The sequence below is a fragment of the Oncorhynchus mykiss genome, chromosome 5, assembly GCF_013265735.2.
Source record: "Oncorhynchus mykiss isolate Arlee chromosome 5, USDA_OmykA_1.1, whole genome shotgun sequence".
Taxonomy (NCBI): domain Eukaryota; kingdom Metazoa; phylum Chordata; class Actinopteri; order Salmoniformes; family Salmonidae; genus Oncorhynchus; species Oncorhynchus mykiss.
Window position 1 is genome coordinate 73,111,268 of NC_048569.1, and position 19,673 is coordinate 73,130,940.

The 19,673-nt window shown below is 42.4% G+C and overlaps 2 protein-coding genes across 11 annotated transcripts; both read left to right on the top strand.

Moving 5' to 3' along the window:
• The first annotated feature begins 2,052 nt into the window (after positions 1–2,052).
• On the top strand, positions 2,053–6,827 carry LOC110524521 (collectrin). Of its 2 annotated transcripts, none has more exons than XM_021604251.2 (7): positions 2,053–3,872; positions 4,063–4,141; positions 4,815–4,873; positions 5,087–5,172; positions 5,604–5,720; positions 5,966–6,160; positions 6,252–6,827. In XM_021604251.2, exons 1-7 carry the CDS (start codon positions 3,783–3,785, stop codon positions 6,382–6,384), a joined length of 759 nt encoding a protein of 252 aa, XP_021459926.2. In that variant the 5' UTR covers positions 2,053–3,782; the 3' UTR covers positions 6,385–6,827. The 2 variants fall into 2 exon arrangements, with proteins under 2 accessions (XP_021459926.2, XP_021459925.2); XM_021604250.2 differs by lacking the exon at positions 2,053–3,872 and adding an exon at positions 3,905–3,949.
• An 8,537-nt stretch (positions 6,828–15,364) lies between these two features.
• mdp1 (magnesium dependent phosphatase 1) lies at positions 15,365–18,304 on the top strand. 9 transcript variants are annotated; one of them, XM_036976512.1, is made up of 6 exons: positions 15,365–15,621; positions 16,373–16,436; positions 16,587–16,694; positions 16,880–16,987; positions 17,255–17,340; positions 17,606–18,147. In XM_036976512.1, exons 1-6 carry the CDS (start codon positions 15,582–15,584, stop codon positions 17,716–17,718), a joined length of 519 nt encoding a protein of 172 aa, XP_036832407.1. In that variant the 5' UTR covers positions 15,365–15,581; the 3' UTR covers positions 17,719–18,147.
• Positions 18,305–19,673: the final 1,369 nt, after the last annotated feature.

The window sequence follows — 19,673 nt, forward strand, 5'->3', positions numbered from 1 at the left end:
ATCATAGCAGTCAAACTAGTTAAATCAACATCCATTGATGGAACATTATCTGGCGACATTATTCCTTTATTAGCTCGCAATAATTAGAACAATTATTTTCAAGGAAAACCAAATTTAGCTTCTTATGTCGTTACAAATGACTTTGATATTCCTTCTTAATTCATTTGCTCGATAACGTAATGGAAAAGGGTTCATTGGCTAAATGTGGCAACTCGTCTTGCTGCAGCAAAAACAATGTGGGCTAGTTTTTAGGGTTTGTGGGCGGGTTTTGAGTAGTCATGGGAGTAAAGTCTTAGCTATACCTGGCAACCCTGGCAGGGCGGTTCCGGACGTGCGATTCCGAATGTGCTGTTCCGGGCATGCGATATCAGCTTCTTGACATCATCATCATGATGCTGGAGACAATAAACAGGAAAATAGCCTACAAAGAACTCTCGTCATACAAAGCTGAATACCAGTAAATGATATATCAAACCCACGGAAATCCCTAGTTAGTTGCAGTAGCAGTGCGTGAGTAAAATCACTGGGGAAGCCAAGCAAGAATAAAAAAACATATTATAGCCAATGGGTTGTTATAATTGTGTTGTTTGCGCTAAAACCTGTTAGTTCATATGGCTTGTTATATAGGCCTAAGGCCGATACAATATGAAGACTCTGGCAGAATAATTCAAAGCTTTGTTTCTTCACAAAACCAGAGAGCAACCACTGTTGGGTGAAGTGCACAAAGCTTATTGCATGCAACAAACAGTTACATGACCTACAGCATGGTCATGTAAGTTAATGTTCCCAACATTTTCAGACCACTTAACAACTATTGATTTAAAACCATGGAGAGTTACCACAAGTTTCAAAGAAAATAGGAGCTGCCTCCACTATTCCAGCACCATTTCAACTTCAACATTTCAACATAATCAAATCACCTATGCATAGTCTAATACAATGACAACTAAAATATACCAAAAACAATTTAGTCCAATTAACTTAAGCTAAATATGATGTGGCTGTCCATGGTTCTGATTTGTGTGTTTGTGCATACGTGTGTGTTTGTGCAAGTAGAAAAACATGTTGACTCGCCCTAATTGTAGAGAAATGCCAATGCCATCCTCCTATCTTTCATTTTGAAAAATGGTCTCTGTCATACAGTTCAAGCTTTTATTTTATGTTGTCCCGCTACCTGGCTAAAATGCTTGTTCGCTAGCCTAACTTAATTTCATGTTCATCATTAGCTAGTTAACATTAGCCTTCTACATCTAGCCACATATTGAACTTTCATCCTGTCCAACTAGGGGCACAATGTATGAATTTATGGTTTGATCAGAATCGCCTTAATAGTCATTGGCCAGTACGGAGAATGAACTAAAACCACAAGTGCAAATCCTTATCTCCATTGCTAATTTAGAAAAGGTACCATGTTAGCAAGCTAGCAACTGGAGGACAACAACACAATGAGATGCAACAATTCAAGTTGTTTCTGTCAATGAAATATGCTCTCAATGCAATGTCATTGGAGAGAAGCCAAATCCAAACTGGCTTCCCTTAACACTTTTTTTTGGTGCGCCAAAAAATAAGACTATTCATAGTTGAGCTCACTCAGTTTAGCTGAATGCTGATTGGCTTTTATTATTTATTTTTATCAAGAAAGGCCAAATGCTTGCTGGCTTCCCTTGCATGCAATGCTACTTGTGGCAACAATGTAATTCTCTTTTGGACAAGACAGCATCAGATAGATGGCCTACACATGCAGAGACAGAGGGGCGTTGAATGAAAATTATGAAACACAGAGAGATGAAAGATAATTGATTTCATATGTTTATTGGGGAAGTCTGGCTTTATCAGGAATCAAGGTAAGACCCAAGTGCAGACTGTGTGACGTAACAATGATTATTGTAACAGCAGGGGCAGGCAAACAACAGGTCAAGGCAGGGGTCGAGAATCCAGAGTAGAGGCCAAGGTACAGGACGGCAGGCAGGCTCAGGTCAGGCAGAGGTCGGTAATCCAGAGGTGGAGCAAAGGTAAAGAACGGCAGTCAGGCGCAGGCAGTGGTCAGGCGGGCGGGTACAGGGTCAGGACAGGCAAGGGTCAAAAACCAGGAGGACGAGAAAAGAGAAACTGGAACAAGCAGGAGCTGAGACCCAAAATGCTGGTAGGCTTGAACAAACAAGACAAACTGGCAACTGACAGACAGACAGACAGACAGACAGAAAACACAGGTAGATATACACAGGGGATAATGGGGAAGATGGGCGACACCTGGAGGAGTGTGGAAGCAAGCACAAGGACAGGTGAAACAGATCAGAGCGTGACAGGCTTCCCTTGGCATCCACGAATACATGCCACTGGTTAGTTGAGCATGCATAGGCTACAGACTTAATATACCTCAGTGGCTACAGAGCATGAAGTCTATTCTACAATTGTCCTGCAGGGACTCCTCAACTTCAAACTGCAAAATGCACATCAACCCCAGTTTAAGTTCAAGAGAGGAGTTCAACCAGCAATATATCTTTCAATAAAATTATTTCAGTATAATTTCTGATGGGTGTTTCCTGTATGGTGAAATACCCTAGCATTTTATGAGAGCAAAGATCATTTACTGATAATGCGTTATTGTATGTCTTGTATTCATGAGCTAACAAGGAGGCTTCACCCGGAGTCTGTATTAGATTTAATATGCTTCTGAATGTTCTTCTTCCTAAATAGATTTGAAATCAGCTAATTTGGTGTTAATAGCCAGCAATCAGATGGAAGAGTAGAGCTACCCTCCACAGGCAGACCAAGTGTAATGTGTGAACGCATGTTTCTCATGAACAATCAATGATTGAATTTGAACCTAAGATGTGCTTGACAAAAACATTCACTGGTGAAAAATGTACCACATTATAGGTAATGTATCCAGGGCAAGTGTGAATGGTTAATCATGACAGTTTCCCTGAATTGTAAAAGTGTAATGTTACATTAGGTCTACCTTCATCTTTGTTATGTTACCTTAGTACTGTAGAAGCTGATGTGACACTGATGTGTCCCCCAAATGGCACCCTATTCCCTATAGGGCTCTGGTCAAAAGTAGTGCACTATGTATGGAATAGAATGCCATTTGGGACAGAATCACCGATACTCGTAATAAAGGTATTATTAACTGTAAACACCCAGAAGAGAAGTGTCAGCTGTCTTCCTTGACCTCAGTGTGACCTGTGGTGGAGCATAAGTCTGAAGGTGTCAGCTCTCCAGGTTGGGAAAAGTACTAAAAGTATGTTCATAGATGCTACAAACCTCCTACGAGTGGGTTGTTACAAGGATGTACTGTATTATCAATTATTGTCAATTATATTATTTTGTCTGGCCAAATTCCCCTTAGGCTCTACCCTTGTTGAGGGATCTGAATTTGATGACTCGGTTGTCGCTGAGAATTTTCCTGTGAAACATTTTCTGCATGATTGTCATAAATTCACTGAAACCCTGCAATAACACACGGTTATATTAACAGTATTGCACTTTTCAAGTAGCCTGATTTTGTCCAGCTAATAGCCTAACCACTGATCAAGCAACATTACATCAGCGGAAAAGTGTGACTGGACTAAACTTTAAGATCCTGTTGCTGCATGATTATTGTGCTGCAACAATACTGGTCATTTTAAGATCCCATCTGTGCAGTAAAGCAGGCCCACTGGGTAAACAAAACAAGACTGGGTCTGTGTGTTTATCTTCTCGAGGTCTGCCCCCTCTCACATTATCAAACCTCTTCCAATTCTCTGAGGCTTGGACAAATAGTGCTGACACTGCTGCGCATGCACTGCTGTTCTCACATCATTCTGCTCTTTGGGCAGGCTATCTGTACTGTTGGTGACAATTGTTATAGGGCTGTTACATTTTTAAAGGTGGGCAGGGAGAGTTTTAGCTAGCAGCTGTGTGTGTCATAGTTTAACCAATAAAACCTGGTAGTGGCCACTCCAAGGTCTGTTTGATTCCATTGTTGGACTGCTCCTTCAACTTTAATGTCTGACCACTGGGACTTTGACTGAGCCAGCAGCACAGCATACTCTTTCTTAGTTCTGTTCTTATCCTCAGGAGGGGATGTTGGTGTGGATCCTGTTTCTGCTCTGCCAGGTGGGGGCACCTGCTCTGGCACAAGACCTCTGCCAGCGCGGTGAGTGACTCAGAGTAGCTAGGTTTATAAGACGCTCACATCCTCATAGCTGGAATTACTTGGTGTTTGGTTTTTATTATTTAGTTTGTAAGTATTACAATTTGTACAATACCAGTTTATTGCTTCCATGAATGTTTGTTTCAGCTAATATTCCAATAGTTTAATGTAGGGAGAAAGACAGTTTAATATGTCAGCTGATCAGAGGCTTGAGGAAGAAGGTACTGGTTGGGAGTGTTTTCATGACTTCAAATGGTCTACACAGGATGTTGTTATCTTGTCTTTGCATTACATTTGGCTAGTTTAACAGCAGCGAGTGCCTGAGTGGGCAGAGGGCGAACACGCAGTAAATATTAAAATACTTTATGGTTTGTGGTACAGATAGTGTCCTTCCTACTGTCCTGATAAAGAACTGTGAGACTAGATGAGCAGGGTGTCCTATTCACTGTTTGTTTAGTTGGTGTCCTGTTTTTTGTTATTGTACTGTTTGTTTCATTGGTGTCCTGTTGTTTTGCTATTATACAGTTTGTATCAACCGATGTGACTCAAGTCAACATCTTCGTGACTTATTAGACTAGACTATTGTATGCTAATGTTTGATGATGTCTAAAACATTGAGCATACAATATTTGAGGTAGGGGAGAGAGATAAAAAAAAACTGTTATTCTCTCTGTAGATGCTCCAAATGGCTACAAAGTGCGCATCAGCCTCAAAACTGCTTTGGGAGAGGATGCTGTGAGTACTATGCTTACCAAAAGATACAGCAGATTATTCCATTATTTTCAGAAATGTTCTCTGAAATCAGTGATGTGCTCTAAAATACAGAAGGGGTCCTATCGATCAAGAGCTTTGAAATGCTATTCATTTATTATTTTCAACATTATCAACACAGAAAAATGTGTTTGAATATTGTGATTGATGATGAGATTATACTTTTTTTGTCTGCAGTATGAATGGAATCAGAGTGAAATGTTCTTTTTCCAAGCTACTATGGCCTTTGCCATGAGGAGGCACTTCCAAATGGAAACATACAAGTAAGAATATCTACAGTGCCCGAAAAATGTCTGACACATTATTTAATCAGTCGCTGTTTGAACTCAATACAAAGCACATGCTACAGTACATCAGCATGTAGTACATTATAAATTGGGTTGTTTGAGCCCTGAATGCTGATTGGCTGACAGCCGTGGTATATCACTGTATACCACAGGTATGACAAAATGTTTATTTTTACTGCTCTAATTAAGTTGGTAAGCAGTTTATAATAGTAATAAGGCACCTCGGGGGTTGTTGTATATGGCCAAATATGTTTTTTCACTTCTTAAAAAAAAAGGTTTATTTCCAGCCTTCCTGTGAGCATGTTTTATGACTTCTGTTTAAGTCAATAAAATTGTCTTCCTGGTGTGTTGTGTAATGCTGTCAACATGGCATTTCTGGCATTATGATGTTTGTGGGACTTTTCCAGTGTCGACAACATTATCCTGTGTGTTCAGACTTCGAGGGTGTCCTTCTGGTTTGTGGTGACATCACCAGACAACACCACCATGCTTATTCCTAAGGCAGATGTGGAGAAAGCTGTGAGGTAATGCTCTGGTCTACTTTAAAAGACAATGTTCTGGTCTACACCTGTGGATAAAACTAAAGTAAGAAAATGAACATAAGCATCCACCTGAATACCTTCTAAAACAGAAAATAGATATTATGCTTACAATGGGAAACACAAGGCAAGCGGTATTTAGACAGATTCAAGTACAGTTTGAGATAACAGACCTGTAAAAGAAGAGATGTACTATCTGGACCTAAATGAACCCCTTCTATAACCAACAGGATGTCAAGGCATCGCATCAACAATGCCTTCCTCCTGTCAGATAGGACCCTGGAGTTTCTGGGCATCTACCCTACACTAGCAGCGACAGTCAACCCTGACACCCCTCCCTGGCTCATCGTGTTTGGAGTGGTCATAGGTGCTGTGTGTGCTGGAATCATTGCCCTGCTCGTATCCTCTCTGCTTCAAAAGAGACGGTGAGTCCACCCTTTGACAATACTTCAGTCTTTCTGTTCATAATGATATGTTTGGTTATTTAACTGGTGTTGATGGTTCATCTTGATCTAGGAAAGAGAAAGGGATGACAGAGGATGGGCAGGATGAAGAGGACATGCAGGTGAAAGGAGTGGAGAATGGCATCAACCTGGATGGCACTTACAATAGAGGATTCACAGATGATGATCGCTTTACAAAGCTGTAAAGGCTTTTCCGGTACAATGCTGCCAAGTAAGCACTCCAAAGACCCTTTTATGCACTGTATCTACAGTTTCAAACTGCAGTGGGTATGAGATTTGGTAAAACAGACTAGCCACTAGGTAAATAAATAAGTGAAAAGAACAGTAAGACGGGTAGCCTTCAACTGATGTGAATTCAATGTGAAATCAACAAAACATGTCACCATGACATTAGATTTAGGTTAAAAGTTTTGTGAAAAAAAGAAAAAAAATCCCTTATGTTGATGACTTTTTAAAAATCCAATCAGTTATCCACATTGATTTAACTTCATCACATTGCATTTTTGTGGAAATGATGTGGAAACAACGTTGATTCAAGCAGCTTTTGCCCAGTGGGTTCAATCCAATTGTAAATGTATGAGAAGGTGTATTGCATATTTGTTTATAATCAATGAAAGAATAAACATTATCTCAGTGGTAGTTTATAAATCAATCACAAGATTATATGGTTGGGTTTCCTTTTTACTTTATTTTTGTGGTAGGCTATATGGCGAATATCACAATTCAGTTACAGTTGAAGTCGGAAGTTTACATACACCTCAGCCAAATACATTCAAACTCAGTTTTTAAACTCAGACATTTAATCCTAGTAAAAAAATCCCCGTCTTCAGTCAGTTAGGATCACCACTTTATTTTAAGATTGTGAAATGTCAGAATTATAGTAGAGAAAATGATTTCTTTCAGATTTTATTTATTTTATCACATTCCCAGTGGGTCAGAAGTTTACATACACTCAATTAGTATTTGGTAGCATTGCCTTTAAATAGTTTAACTTGGGTCAAACGTTTCGGGTAGCCTACCACAAGCTTCCCACAACAAGTTGGGTGAATTTTGGCCCATTTCTCCTGACAGAGCTGGTGTAACTAAGTCAGGTTTGTAGGCCTCCTTCCTCGCACACGCTCTTTCAGTTCTGTCCACCAATTTTCTATAGGATTGAGGTCAGGGCTTTGTGATGGACACTCCAATACCTTGACTGTGTTGTCCTGAAGCCATTTTGCCACAACTTTGGAAGTATGCTTGGGGTCATTGTCCATTTGGAAGACCCATTTGCGACCAAGCTTTAACTTCCTGACTGATGTCTTGAGATGTTGCTTCAATATATCCACATAATTTTCCTACCTCATGATGCTATCGATTTTGTGAAGTGCACTAGTCCCTCCTGCAGGAAAGCACCCCTACAACATGATGCGGCCACCCCTTTGCTTCACGGTTGGGATGGTGTTCTTCGGCTTGCAAGCCTCCCCCTTTTTTCTCCAAACATAACGATGGTCATTATGGCCAAACAGTTATATTGTTGTTTCATCAGACCAGAGGACATTTCTCCAAAAAGTATGGTCTTTGTCCTCATGTGCATTTGCAAACCGTAGTCTGGCTTTTTATGTTGGTTTTGGAGCAGTGGCTTCTTCCTTGCTTAGCGGCCTTTCAGGTTATGACGATAAAGGACTCGTTTTTACTGTGGATATAGATACTTTGTACCGGTTTCCTCCAGCATCTTCACAGGGTCCCTTGCTGTTGTTCTGGGATTGATTTGCACTTTTCGCACCAAAGTACGTTCATCTCTAGGGGACAGAACGCGTCTCCTTCCTGAGCAGTATGATGGCTGCGTGGTCCCATGGTGTTTATACTGGGGCGGCAGGTAGCCTAGGGGTTAGCGCGTTGGACTAGTACACCGAAATGGTTGCGAGATTGAATCCCCGAATTGACAAGGTAAAAATCTGTTGTTCTGCCCCTTAACAAGGCAGTTAACCCACTGTTCCTAGGCTGTCATTGAAATAAGAATTTGTTCTTAACTGGCTTGCCTAGTTAAAATAAAATAAATACTTGCGTACTATTGTTTGTACAGATGAACGTGGTACCTTCAGGCAATTGGAAATTGCTCCCAAGGATGAACCAGACTTGTGGAGGTCTACAAATGTTTTTATTTTGTGGAGGTCTTGGCTGATTTCTTATTATTTTCCAATAATGTCAAGCAAAGAGTCACTGAGTTTGAAGGCAGGTCTTGAAATACAGCCACAGGTACACCTGTGACTCAAATGATGTCAATTAGCCTATCAGAAGCTTCTAAAGCCATGACATAATTTTCTGGAATTTTTCAAGCTGTTTAAAGGCACAGTCAACTTGGTGTATGTAAACTTCTGACCCACTGGAATTGTGATACAGTGAAATAATCTGTAAACAATTGTTGAAAAAATTACTTGTGTCACGCACAAAGTAGATGTCCTAACCAACTTGCCAAAACTATAGTTTGTTAACAAGAAATTTGTGGAGTGGTTGAAAAACAAGTTAATGACTCCAACCTAAGTGTATGTAAACTTCCAACTTCAACTGTACAGTATGAGTTATCCATGGCTTTAGTTAAGTATTTCTGCAAACCAAGGAGGTGACAATGGTCTACAATTTTAATATTGTCAAAACTGTGAAATCATAGAAAGAATCCATAAGCATGTTAATTTAGAGATCATGAATGCTTCTTCTCAGTGATCGCAGATCTGAAAATAATCCAAATGGAGCAACAGTTCAATAAATGTATTTGAGAGGGAGGAAAACCCCACGATAATTGATTTAACTAAGAAATGCATGTAGTTAAGTGTTAAACGCCTATTAATGTTTTTTACTGCTTGTTTTGCACAATGTGAACCACTGGGGAAGAACACGTGAACAGATTGGTTTAAACTTTAAATAGGTTTTATAGTGTATGTTCTATTAGTTTGACATAATGGCCATTTTGATATTACTGTAGATTGCTAAATTATGGAAAAATATATAAATTGTGTGAATCAGAGGATGTGCAAACCATCTGTGATTTAGATGGAACCTCTCCAGTTTGTTGAGATTAAAGCAAATTAAACTTCATTAAGGACTTGAGCTTCCAATTGGCTCATTTATCCCCCTCTGTTACTATTCCCCAGGTCGCTGCTGTAAATGAGAATGTGTTCAGTCAATTTACCTGGGAAAAATAAAAAAAGTGTTACCTCTATTCAGCTACAGCATACGACGAAAGATTATGGACACATGATGCAACACACATTCAGTCAATGCCTGCAATTACACATGCATAAGGGGTAGATGTGGGGTCAGCTGTACAGGCGGCGACAAATGAGGCAACGCCCTGAACCGTGTTAGGCCACCAAAAGCATTGTCGCAGAAAGGCCAGGGTCCGCCGGGAGCCTGGGTGGCAGGCAAGCCTGGAGGAATGGGCCCACTCCAGGACAGCGGAGCGGACAGCATCAGGCACGAACATCCGGTTATCTGGGACTCCCCCAGGGTACGGCTGGGACCTGTTTCCCAGCTGAGTCCCGTCACCAGGCACGAGCTGGGAAGGATGGTCTTGGGCTCCGGGGTGGTAGCCGTGGGATTATAGTGGCGAGACAGAATATCTGGCTTGTAGGAGAGGGAAGAGTTGAACCGGATAAACAGCAGGGCCCATCTCGATGGCCTGGAGTTGAGGCACTTGGCGGTGCGGAGATACTCTAGGTTTTTGTGGTTGGTCCACACAATGAACGAATGTTCCGCCCCGTCGCGCCAGTGCCTCCATTCCTCCAATGCCATCTTCATTGCGAGAAGCTCCCGATTCCCCATATCGTAATTTCTCTCTGTGGTGGTGGAAGAAGGCAGTGCGGGGATGTAGTTTAAGGTCCAGTAGAGAATGTTGGGACAGAACAGACCCCACTCCGACATCCGAAGCATCGACCTCCACCACGAACTGACGGGAAGGGTCCAGATGAACCAGGATCAGAGCCGTGGTGAAGCGGTGTTTAAGGTCCCTGAACGCCCTGTCCGTGGCCGTAGACCACGTGAACGGAACCTTGGTAGAGGTGAGGGCAAACAGGGGGAGGCTAGGGTGCTGTAACCCTGGATTAAGCGGCGAAAAAATTGGCGAATCCCAGGAAGCATCGCAGCTGCACCCTGGACGTAGGCTGAGGCAAATCCACCACCACTTTCACCTTCTCGGGATCCAACCTTGACGCTCCCAGCAGAGATGATGTAGCCCAGAAAGGGAATGGTGGAGCGATGGAACTTACACTTTTCCGCCTTAACAAACAATTGGTTCTCCAGAAGGCGCTGGAGAACCTGCCGGACATGGAGCTAGTGTTCTTGGGGAGAGTGAGAGAAGACGAGGATGTCTTCAATGTAGACGAAGACGAACCGGTTCAGCATGTTGCGGAGAACGTAATTCACCAGACCCTGGAACACAGCAGGGGCGTTGGTGAGACCAAAGGGCATGACCAGATATTCGTAGTGGCCGCTGGCCGTGTTGAAGGCGGTCTTCCACTCGTCCTCCTCTCGTATCTGCACCAGGTAGTAGGCATTATGTAGATCCAGCTTGAAGAACACAGTGGCCCCTTCGGAGTTGTCAGGTCCCGACAGCGAGTACAGACGCCCCCGGGGCAGTGTGGTGCTAGGGGGAAGGTCAATCCTGCAGTCACAGGGGCGGTGCAGCGGAAGGGATGTGGCCCAGGACTTGCTGAACAACTCCCGGAGATTCTGGTACTCCGCGGGAATGGCGGAGAGATCCAGAACCACTTCCGAGGACCCAGGAAGATGGCCTGGGGAAGGTTGCACCAACTTCAGACAATGGGCGTGGCAGAACCGACTCCAGCCCATGATGACACCCGTAGACCAGTTGATGAGTGAGCTTTGTCGCTGGAGCCAGGAGAATTCCAAAACCATGGGGATCTGGGGGGAATTGTTGAGAAGGAACTGAATGATCTTGCTGTGATTCCCTGACACCCGTAGGTTGATGGGATTGGTGTTATGGGTGACCTGACCTATAGAGCGCCCATCCAATGCTCTAACATCCACGGGAATGGAGAGGGGCTGTTCAGCTCGGAAGCCAGTGTCGCCTCCAAAAAGCTCTCATCGGCCCCAGAGTCAATGAAGACCCGAAGAGATTTGGACTGGTTTCCCCACAGCAGAATGACATGAAAAGGGGTGCGAGTAAGGGAAGCAGAAAAGTTCCTCATATGGCCCACAAGAGTACTTGCTCCTACCGGTGAGCCTGGTCTTTTACTGGGCACGAGGACACAAAATGACCAAAAGTCCCACAATACAGACAGTTCCTTGTGCTGATCCGGTGTTGCCGTTCCGCTGGCGACAGCCCAGCCCTGCCTAGTTGCATGGGCTTGGGAAACAGTGCCTCAGCCCTCCACTGTAATTCTCGAGGAAGGTCAGGATATCTCGGGTGCTCTCGGCCACGGGACCGCCGGTGACTTCCGGGATGACTCGGAGGCAAGGTGGAATCCCTGGACGTAGGAGTGAAATCGAATTTCCTCTCCATTCGTCTTTCCCGCAGTCGTCCATCGATGCGGATGGTCAAAGCGATGAGGGAATCAAAATCAGTGGGTAACTCCCAAGCCTCAAGCTCGTCCTTAACCTCCTCCGAGACGCAGTGCAGGAACATGTCGAACAGTGCTTCCGGGTTCCACACACTCTCCGCTGCCAAAGTACAGAAATCCACCGCATAGTCGGCCACAGTGTGGGCGTCCTGCCGGAGCTAGATTAGCTTCCGGGGAGCTTCTCTCCTGGAGAACGGGGCATCAAAGACCTTCCTCACGTCTCCCACGAACCCCTCCAGGCTCGCACATACGGCCGGCTGCTGTTCCCATATGGTAGTAGCCCAGGTGAGAGCCCTTTCAGACATCAGCGTGATGAGGTAGGCTATTTTGGAGCGAATCCAAGGGGAAGGAGGAGGGCTGAAGCTCGAAAATGGGGGCACACTGAGCTAAAAACAGGTGATTGGCTCTCCATCGATCACCTACTTTTTGCCTTACCTCTCTAACCTTACTACATTTGCACACACTGTACATAGATTTTTCTATTGTGTTTTTGTCTGCATGTTTGTTTATCCCATGTGTAACTCTGTTGTTGTTTTTGTCACACTGCTTTGCTTTATCTTGGCCAGGTCGCAGCTGTAAACTGGCCTACCTGGTTAAATAAAAAAATAAAAAAGTAAAATCAGGTATGAAGGTAAGACCCAAATGCAGACCACATCAAATAAACAATAGTTTAATATTCCAACAGGGGCAGCCAATAGACAGGTCAAGGCAGGCAGGTGTCAGTAAACTAGAGGTGGGGCAATGGTACCAGGCAGCAGGCGGGCTCAGGGTAAGGCAGAGGTCGATAATCCAGAGCGGGGCAAAGGTACAGGTCGGCAGGCCTGCTCAGGGGCAGGGAGGTGGGCTCGGAGTCAGGACAGGCAAGGGTCAAAACCAGAAGGACGAGAAAAGAGAGACTGGAAAAAGCAGGCGCTGTGACACAAACCGCTGGTTGACTTGAACAAACAAGACGAACTGGCAACAGACAAACAGAGAACACGGGTATAAATACACAGGGGATAATGGGGAAGATGGGCAACACCTGGAGGGGGGTGGAAACAATCACAAAGACAGGTGAAACAGATCAGGGTGTGACAAAATGGGTGGCAATAACTTCCTACAACCTCTAATGGGTAGGTATTCTACCAGTTTCAGCTCTGGTAGTGGAACACACAAGGGCCTTAGATTTTTTTAATCAAATGTAGCATCAGCAACTAAAGCAGCTTGCAACAACCTCAAGTGTGGCGCTCAAGTGCCTTTGATCCTTCTCCAGAAAGGACATGTTACAAAGGGAAAGCTTCTGTGAGTCATTTGTTTGAGAACATTCTGTTCACTGGCTGAATTGTTTTCTTCCCACATCATAGCCATTTCTTATTCTAGACACAAGGGGGAGGTTTTAGCCATGCGGTCAGAACATACAGTTGTTTAGGACATACAGTTGTTTTAGCTATATATGTGTAATATGAGCCAAGGTCGATTAGATTGTCCTTTGCCAAGGCAGCAGCTACTCTTCCTTGGGTCCAGCCAAATTAAGGATGTTATACAATTGTAAAAACATTACAATACATTTCACAACACATTAAGTGTGTGCCACTACTCTACAACACAAAATCCATGTGTATGTGTGTATAGTGCTTATATTATCATGTGGGTTTGCAGTCTTATTATGGCTATTCATTTGATAGATAAGGGGATAACTTCCACCTCCAAAGCATGTATTGTAGGCCTACGGAGACCATCGACAGACTGAAGTATGACCTCTGCTGGTCGATAAGTGTATACCGAAGATGGTTTAGCTAAAGTGTGGAAAGATCTCAATTGAATACTCCTCTCTCCTTCTCAAAACCCATTAGATTCCCTCAGATTACACAGACCCCAAAATAATTTTTAAACAAATCCAATCTTGATAAAGTCCCATATAAACTCCCACATCTATTACGTGAAATACCACAGTGTGCCATCACAAAAAAGGGCAACCAGTGAAGCACAAACACCAATGTAAATACAACCTATATTTATCTGTTTATATATTTTCCCCTTTTGTACTTCAATTATTTGCTCATTTTTACAACCAATAATATAACATTTGACATGTCTATTCTTTTAAAACTTTTGTGAGTGTAATGTTTACTGTTCATTTCTGATTGTTTATTTCCCTTGTTAAATGTATTTTTGTCTATTTTCTATTTCACTTGCTTTGGCAATGTAAACATTTTTCCTATGCCAATAAAACCATTTGAATTTAATTGAAAGACAAAGGTCCCTTCCCTCTGACCTTCTCCTCCAATGGGTTCTGAAAATAAGAGAGGAAGCTTCATATCCGTTGCCAAACCCACTGGCTCCAGGTCATCTATAAGTCGTTGCTAGGTAAAGCCCCGCCATATCTCAGCTCACTGGTCACCATAGCAGCACCCACCCGCAGCACGCGCTCCAGCAGGTATATTTCACTGGTCACCCCCAAAGCCAATTCCTCCTTCGGCTGCCTTTCCTTCCAGTTCTCTGCTGCCAATGACTGGAACTAACTGCAAAAATCACTGAAGCTGGAGACTCATATCTCCCTCATTAGCTTTAAGCACCAGCTCACAGATCACTGCACCTGTACAAAGCCTATCTGTAAATAGCCCATCCAACTACCTCATCACCATATGGTTATTTATTTGATTTATATTTTTTTTTCTTCCCCTTTGCACCATTTATTGTATTATTGTATTTATTTTGCTCCTTTGCACCCCAGTGCCACTCCTTGCACACTCATCTTCTGCACATCTATCATCCCAGTGTTTAATTTGCCATACTGTAATAATTTCGCCACTATGGCCTATGTATTGCCTCACCCCTCTTATCCTACCTCATTTGCACACACTGTATATAGACTTTCTCTATTGTATTTATTGACTGTATGTTTGTTTATTTCATGTGTAACTCTGTGCTATATGTGTCGAACTGCTTTGCTTTATCTTGACCAGGTCGCAGTTGTAAATGAGAACTTGTTCTCAACTAGCCTACCTGGTTAAATAAAGGTGAAATAAATAAAACATGTAAAAAAGGACACCCCATTGGACTTTGAATTGAGGACCGTATAGACAGATAAATAGTAATTGCGTCTTTTTGTAGGCACTAACTCTACCATGAAAATTATTGGCGTTTTATAGGGTTTTTGGATAAACGCTGAAAATAAGGTATGTGGTAAACACAGGCATCGGATATTTTATACGTTTTGCTCTATGAGATTATCTTCATCAGTTAACGTCACTTTTTGTGAATTAAGGCTTCATAATTAATAATGGTCATGTAAACTGACTGCTATTATCTCATAGAAACCGTATAATATCTCCTAAGCATGTGTTAACCTCGTACCTTATTTTCTGCGTTTATTCTTCCCCCATTCATTTTTTCCCATTGTGATGGCGGAACGAACCAGAGGTAAATATTTTTCGGGTTTTACGACTACAAACTGGCGAGCTCACGCCCCACCAAACTGGCTGTCGTCCAATCGCGTTCACGTTGTCATTCTGCATCACGCGGTTGCTAAGCAAATCGTCCCGCAAGTCCTTCTCAAAGTCAGGGTATGAGTAGATAAACCTGACTATTTTCATCGAAAGTACGCAATGTCACTATTCAAAAACGACACAATATTACAGATAAGTTAAATATCTTACATATCGGAAAATATTTGTAATGTTGTACTTGTTGTTCACGAAATTCATGCTAATGTTGGGTTTTTGAGCTAGCGCGCAGTGTTGATCCGAGCGTTCTGACCTCAGAACGTAAATTCGTAAATTCGCTCTGGCTCTCTACTCCGATTTCAGAGCACTCTCGCCTGAGTGTGCCTGAGCGCAGAATAACTGATGAAATTACGAACATACCAAAGGCAGTCAAGCGCCCAATGTAACTGACTAAAGTTGGATAGCCTGCTAGTGTTTTGGGGGGGTTGATAGCTTGCGAACGTAAATTACTTCCAGACATTGAGAACACTTCACTCTGACAATTTTGCTCGCCATAGCAGAACTAGTTAGGCTGTGTTCATGTTATCTAGAGCGTTAGTGGCTGTAACTGTTGCTAGCAACAATTTAATTCCGTTTTTTGTCAACCTTTACTGACACATGTCATATTCAAAGGATGTTTTGCGCTCGTAAATTCATCAGTTAATCTGTGCTCTGGCAGATACGATTCCAATGTAGTTTCCCCATCTCCTCAAAGTATCACTGGTATAGCTACCAATGTGATCTATTTGTACTTTTACTTCCGCATCTAGATCTTCTGAGCACATAACCACAACTACCACACTGGATGTAGCTAGCTTGTCGTAGATTTTACGATTATCAGGGTCAGTTAGCTACTAGATAATTGAAACAGTTACTGCTTAACTCAGGAAATAGCTAGCTATGTCCAAACCAAAGTTTGTTGTGTTTGACCTGGGTAAATTGAAAATATAACTACTGTAACGTTAGCTAGCTAACTTTATCTAGCTATGTAGCTAGCTAGCAATGTTATGAGAATGAAGACTCAACAAATAGCATATCTTGCTAATACCAAAGCAGAACAAGAATATTGTTACAGCTAAAGTAGCTTGTCTAGCTATCTGTCATGTGTTTCTGTCATCCTCCATAATCTCTGTTTTGTTTTTTCCTTATCTCAGATTATACTCTTTGGCCCTTCTGGGTGAATAGCTATGTGGACCCACAATTTCACAAAGACAAAGAGTGAGTTTATTGGTTAAAATCTTGTTGAGTATCAAGCTAATGATGGCTTTAGGCTATATCTTTCTCTAAATCCTCTCCCTTCCAACTCTTACAGACATCAGCCATGTCTTTTCAAATTTCAAATAATATCTCATCTGCCTTTCCCGACAGGGGAGTGGTGTTGAATGCAAGGAGGGAGAAAATCCAACTGTTCCCCGAAACAGTGGACATATTGACTTCTCTACATGTCCAAGGGATCCAGATTGGAGTGGCATCACGGTCAGTTCATACAGTGATCAACGAATTGTAAAACAAAATCATGCTATTTTATAATCCTGATTAAAAATATGTTTTAACATCTATGTAAAATGTATTTAGACAACGGGCATTTCTGTTTTTAGCCTCTAGATGATTGTTTGAAATAACATGCCATTGTAAATCAATATTTTATTTATATTTCTCAGCACAGATGAGGTAGATGGAGCCAATCAGCTGTTGTCCCTCTTCAATCTCAACCAATACATATCCTTCAAGGAAATATACCCGGGGTCAAAGGTCCCTCACTTCAAAAAGTAAGTGTCTGAATTTGAGATTGCCGTGTTCACGTGCTAGTTGGAACTAGGAAACTCTGACATTTCTGACTTGCTATAACTGGTTGTAGTTAATCACGTGCCACGTTAAACAAATTAGCAAATCTGACATTTCTAGCATGTGAATGCAGCATTAACGACCACTACCACTGGACGATTCTTCTGTGAGGATGGAAGTGTGTGTTTGTGTTCATGTCTGGCCGTGAAAGTGTTTATAGTGGAACTCACTCTCATTGTGTCTTTGTTCAGGCTCCAGGCAGACAGTGGATTCAAATTCAGTGAGATGATGTTCTTTGATGACGAACACAGGAACATCACAGCAGTCAGTCGACTAGGTACAACTTTCATAACTTTCCACCTCAACTCAAACCAATTTATAATTTCGTAAAGTCATTAAAATGCATGCACAACAGGGTAGGTCAAATTATAGATGATTTAAAATGATTCCATATCATGAGTTGACCACGGACATTATGACATGACATCTGTTTTGAAGTATAGCAAATTAGCAAGTACTGTATATTGCATAAACCATTCACACCCAAAGGAGATAACAACACAAGTACTTTAACTTACCCTGAACTCTGGTTTCGCTCTCAGGTGTGAACTGTGTTCTGGTCCCTGAACTCTGGTTTCACTCTCAGGTGTGCACTGTGTTCTGGTCCCTGAACTCTGGTTTCTCTCTCAGGTGTGCACTGTGTTCTGGTCCCTGAACTCTGATTTCTCTCTCAGGTGTGTACTGTGTTCTGGTCCCTGAACTCTGGTTTCTCTCTCAGGTGTGCACTGTGTTCTGGTCCCTGAACTCTGGTTTCTCTCTCAGGTGTGCACTGTGTTCTGGTCCCTGAACTCTGGTTTCTCTCTCAGGTGTGCACTGTGTTCTGGTCCCTGAACTCTGGTTTCTCTCTCAGGTGTGCACTGTGTTCTGGTCCCTGAAGGAGTGACTATGAAATTAGTCAATGAAGCGCTTCTGCAGTTCTCCCAGGGTGCAAAATGAGGACTTGAGGACAGAGTTGATGCAATACATACAGTGCCTTGCAAAAGTATTCATCCCCCTTGGCGGTTTTCCTATTTTGTTGCATAACAACCTGTAATTGAAATGGATTTTTATTTGTATTTCATGTTATGGACATACACAAAATAGTCCAAATTGGTAAAGTGAAATTAAAAAAATGACAGAAAAGTGGTGCTTGCATATGTATTCACCCCCTTTGCTATGAAGCCCCTAAATAAGATCTGGTTTAACCAATTACCTTCAGAATTCACATAATTACTTAAATAAAGTCCACCTGTGTTCAAGCTAAGTGTCACATAATCTGTCAAATGATCTCAGTATATATATATACACCTGTTCTGAAAGGCCCCAGAGTCTGCAACACCACTAAGCAAGGGGCACCACCAACCATGAAGACCAAGGAGCTCTCCAAACAGGTCAGGGACAAAGTTGTGAAGAAGTGCAGATCAGGGTTGGGTTATAAAAAAATATCTGAAACTTTGAACATCCCATGGAGCACCATTAAATCCATTATTAAAAAATGGAAAGAATATGGCAGCACAACAAACCTGCCAAGAGAGGGCCGCCCACCAAAACTCACGGACCAATCAGAGAGGCAACAAAGAGACCATAGATAACCCTGAAGGAGCTGCAAAGCTCCACAGCAGAGATTGGAGGAGCTGCCGTACACTCCACAGAGCTGGGCTTTATGGAAGTGTGACCTGAAAAAAGCCATTGCTTAAAGAAAAAAATAAGCAAACACGTTTGGTGTTCACCAAAAAGGCATGTGGAAGACTCCCCAAACATATAGAAGAAGATTTTCTGGTCAGATGAGGCTAAAATTGAGCTTTTTGGCCAGCAAGGAAAACACTATGTCTGGCGCAAACCCAACACCTCTCATCACCCCGACCACGGGGGGGGGGGGGGGGTTCATCGGCAGGGACTGGGAAATTGGTCAGAATTGAAGGAATGATGGATGGCGCTAAATACAGGGAAATTCTTGAGGGAAACCTGTTTCAGTCTTGCAAAGATTTGTGACTGGGACGGAGGTTCACCTTTCAGCAGGGCAATACCCTGAGCATACTGCTAAAGCAACACTCAAGTGGTTTAAGGGGAAACATTTAAATGTCTTGGAATGGACTAGGAAAAGCCCAGACCTCAATCCAATTGAGAATCTGTGGTCTGACTTAAATATTCTTTATCCCTTTACACTTGTGTGTATAAGGTAGTAGTTTTGGAATTGTTAGGTTAGATTACTCGTTGGTTATTACTACATTGTTGGAACTAGAAGCACAAGCATTTCACTACACTCACATTAACATCTGCTAACCATGTGTATGTGACAAATACATTTGATTTGATTTGATTTGAAGATTGCTCTACACCAGCGGAACCCATCCAACCTGAAGGAGCTGGAGCAGTTTTGCCTTGAAGAATGGACAAAAATCCCAGTGGATATATGTGCCAAGCTTATAGAGACATACCCCAAGAAACATACAGCTACAATTGCTACAAAAGGTGTCTCTACAAAGTATTGAGTTTGCGGGGGTGAATAGGTATGCACGCTCAAGGCAAACATTTTTTTGTCTTATTTCTTGTTTGTTTCACAATAACAAATATTTTGCTTCTTCAAAGTGGTAGCATGTTGTGTAAATCAAATGATTCAAACCCCCCCCA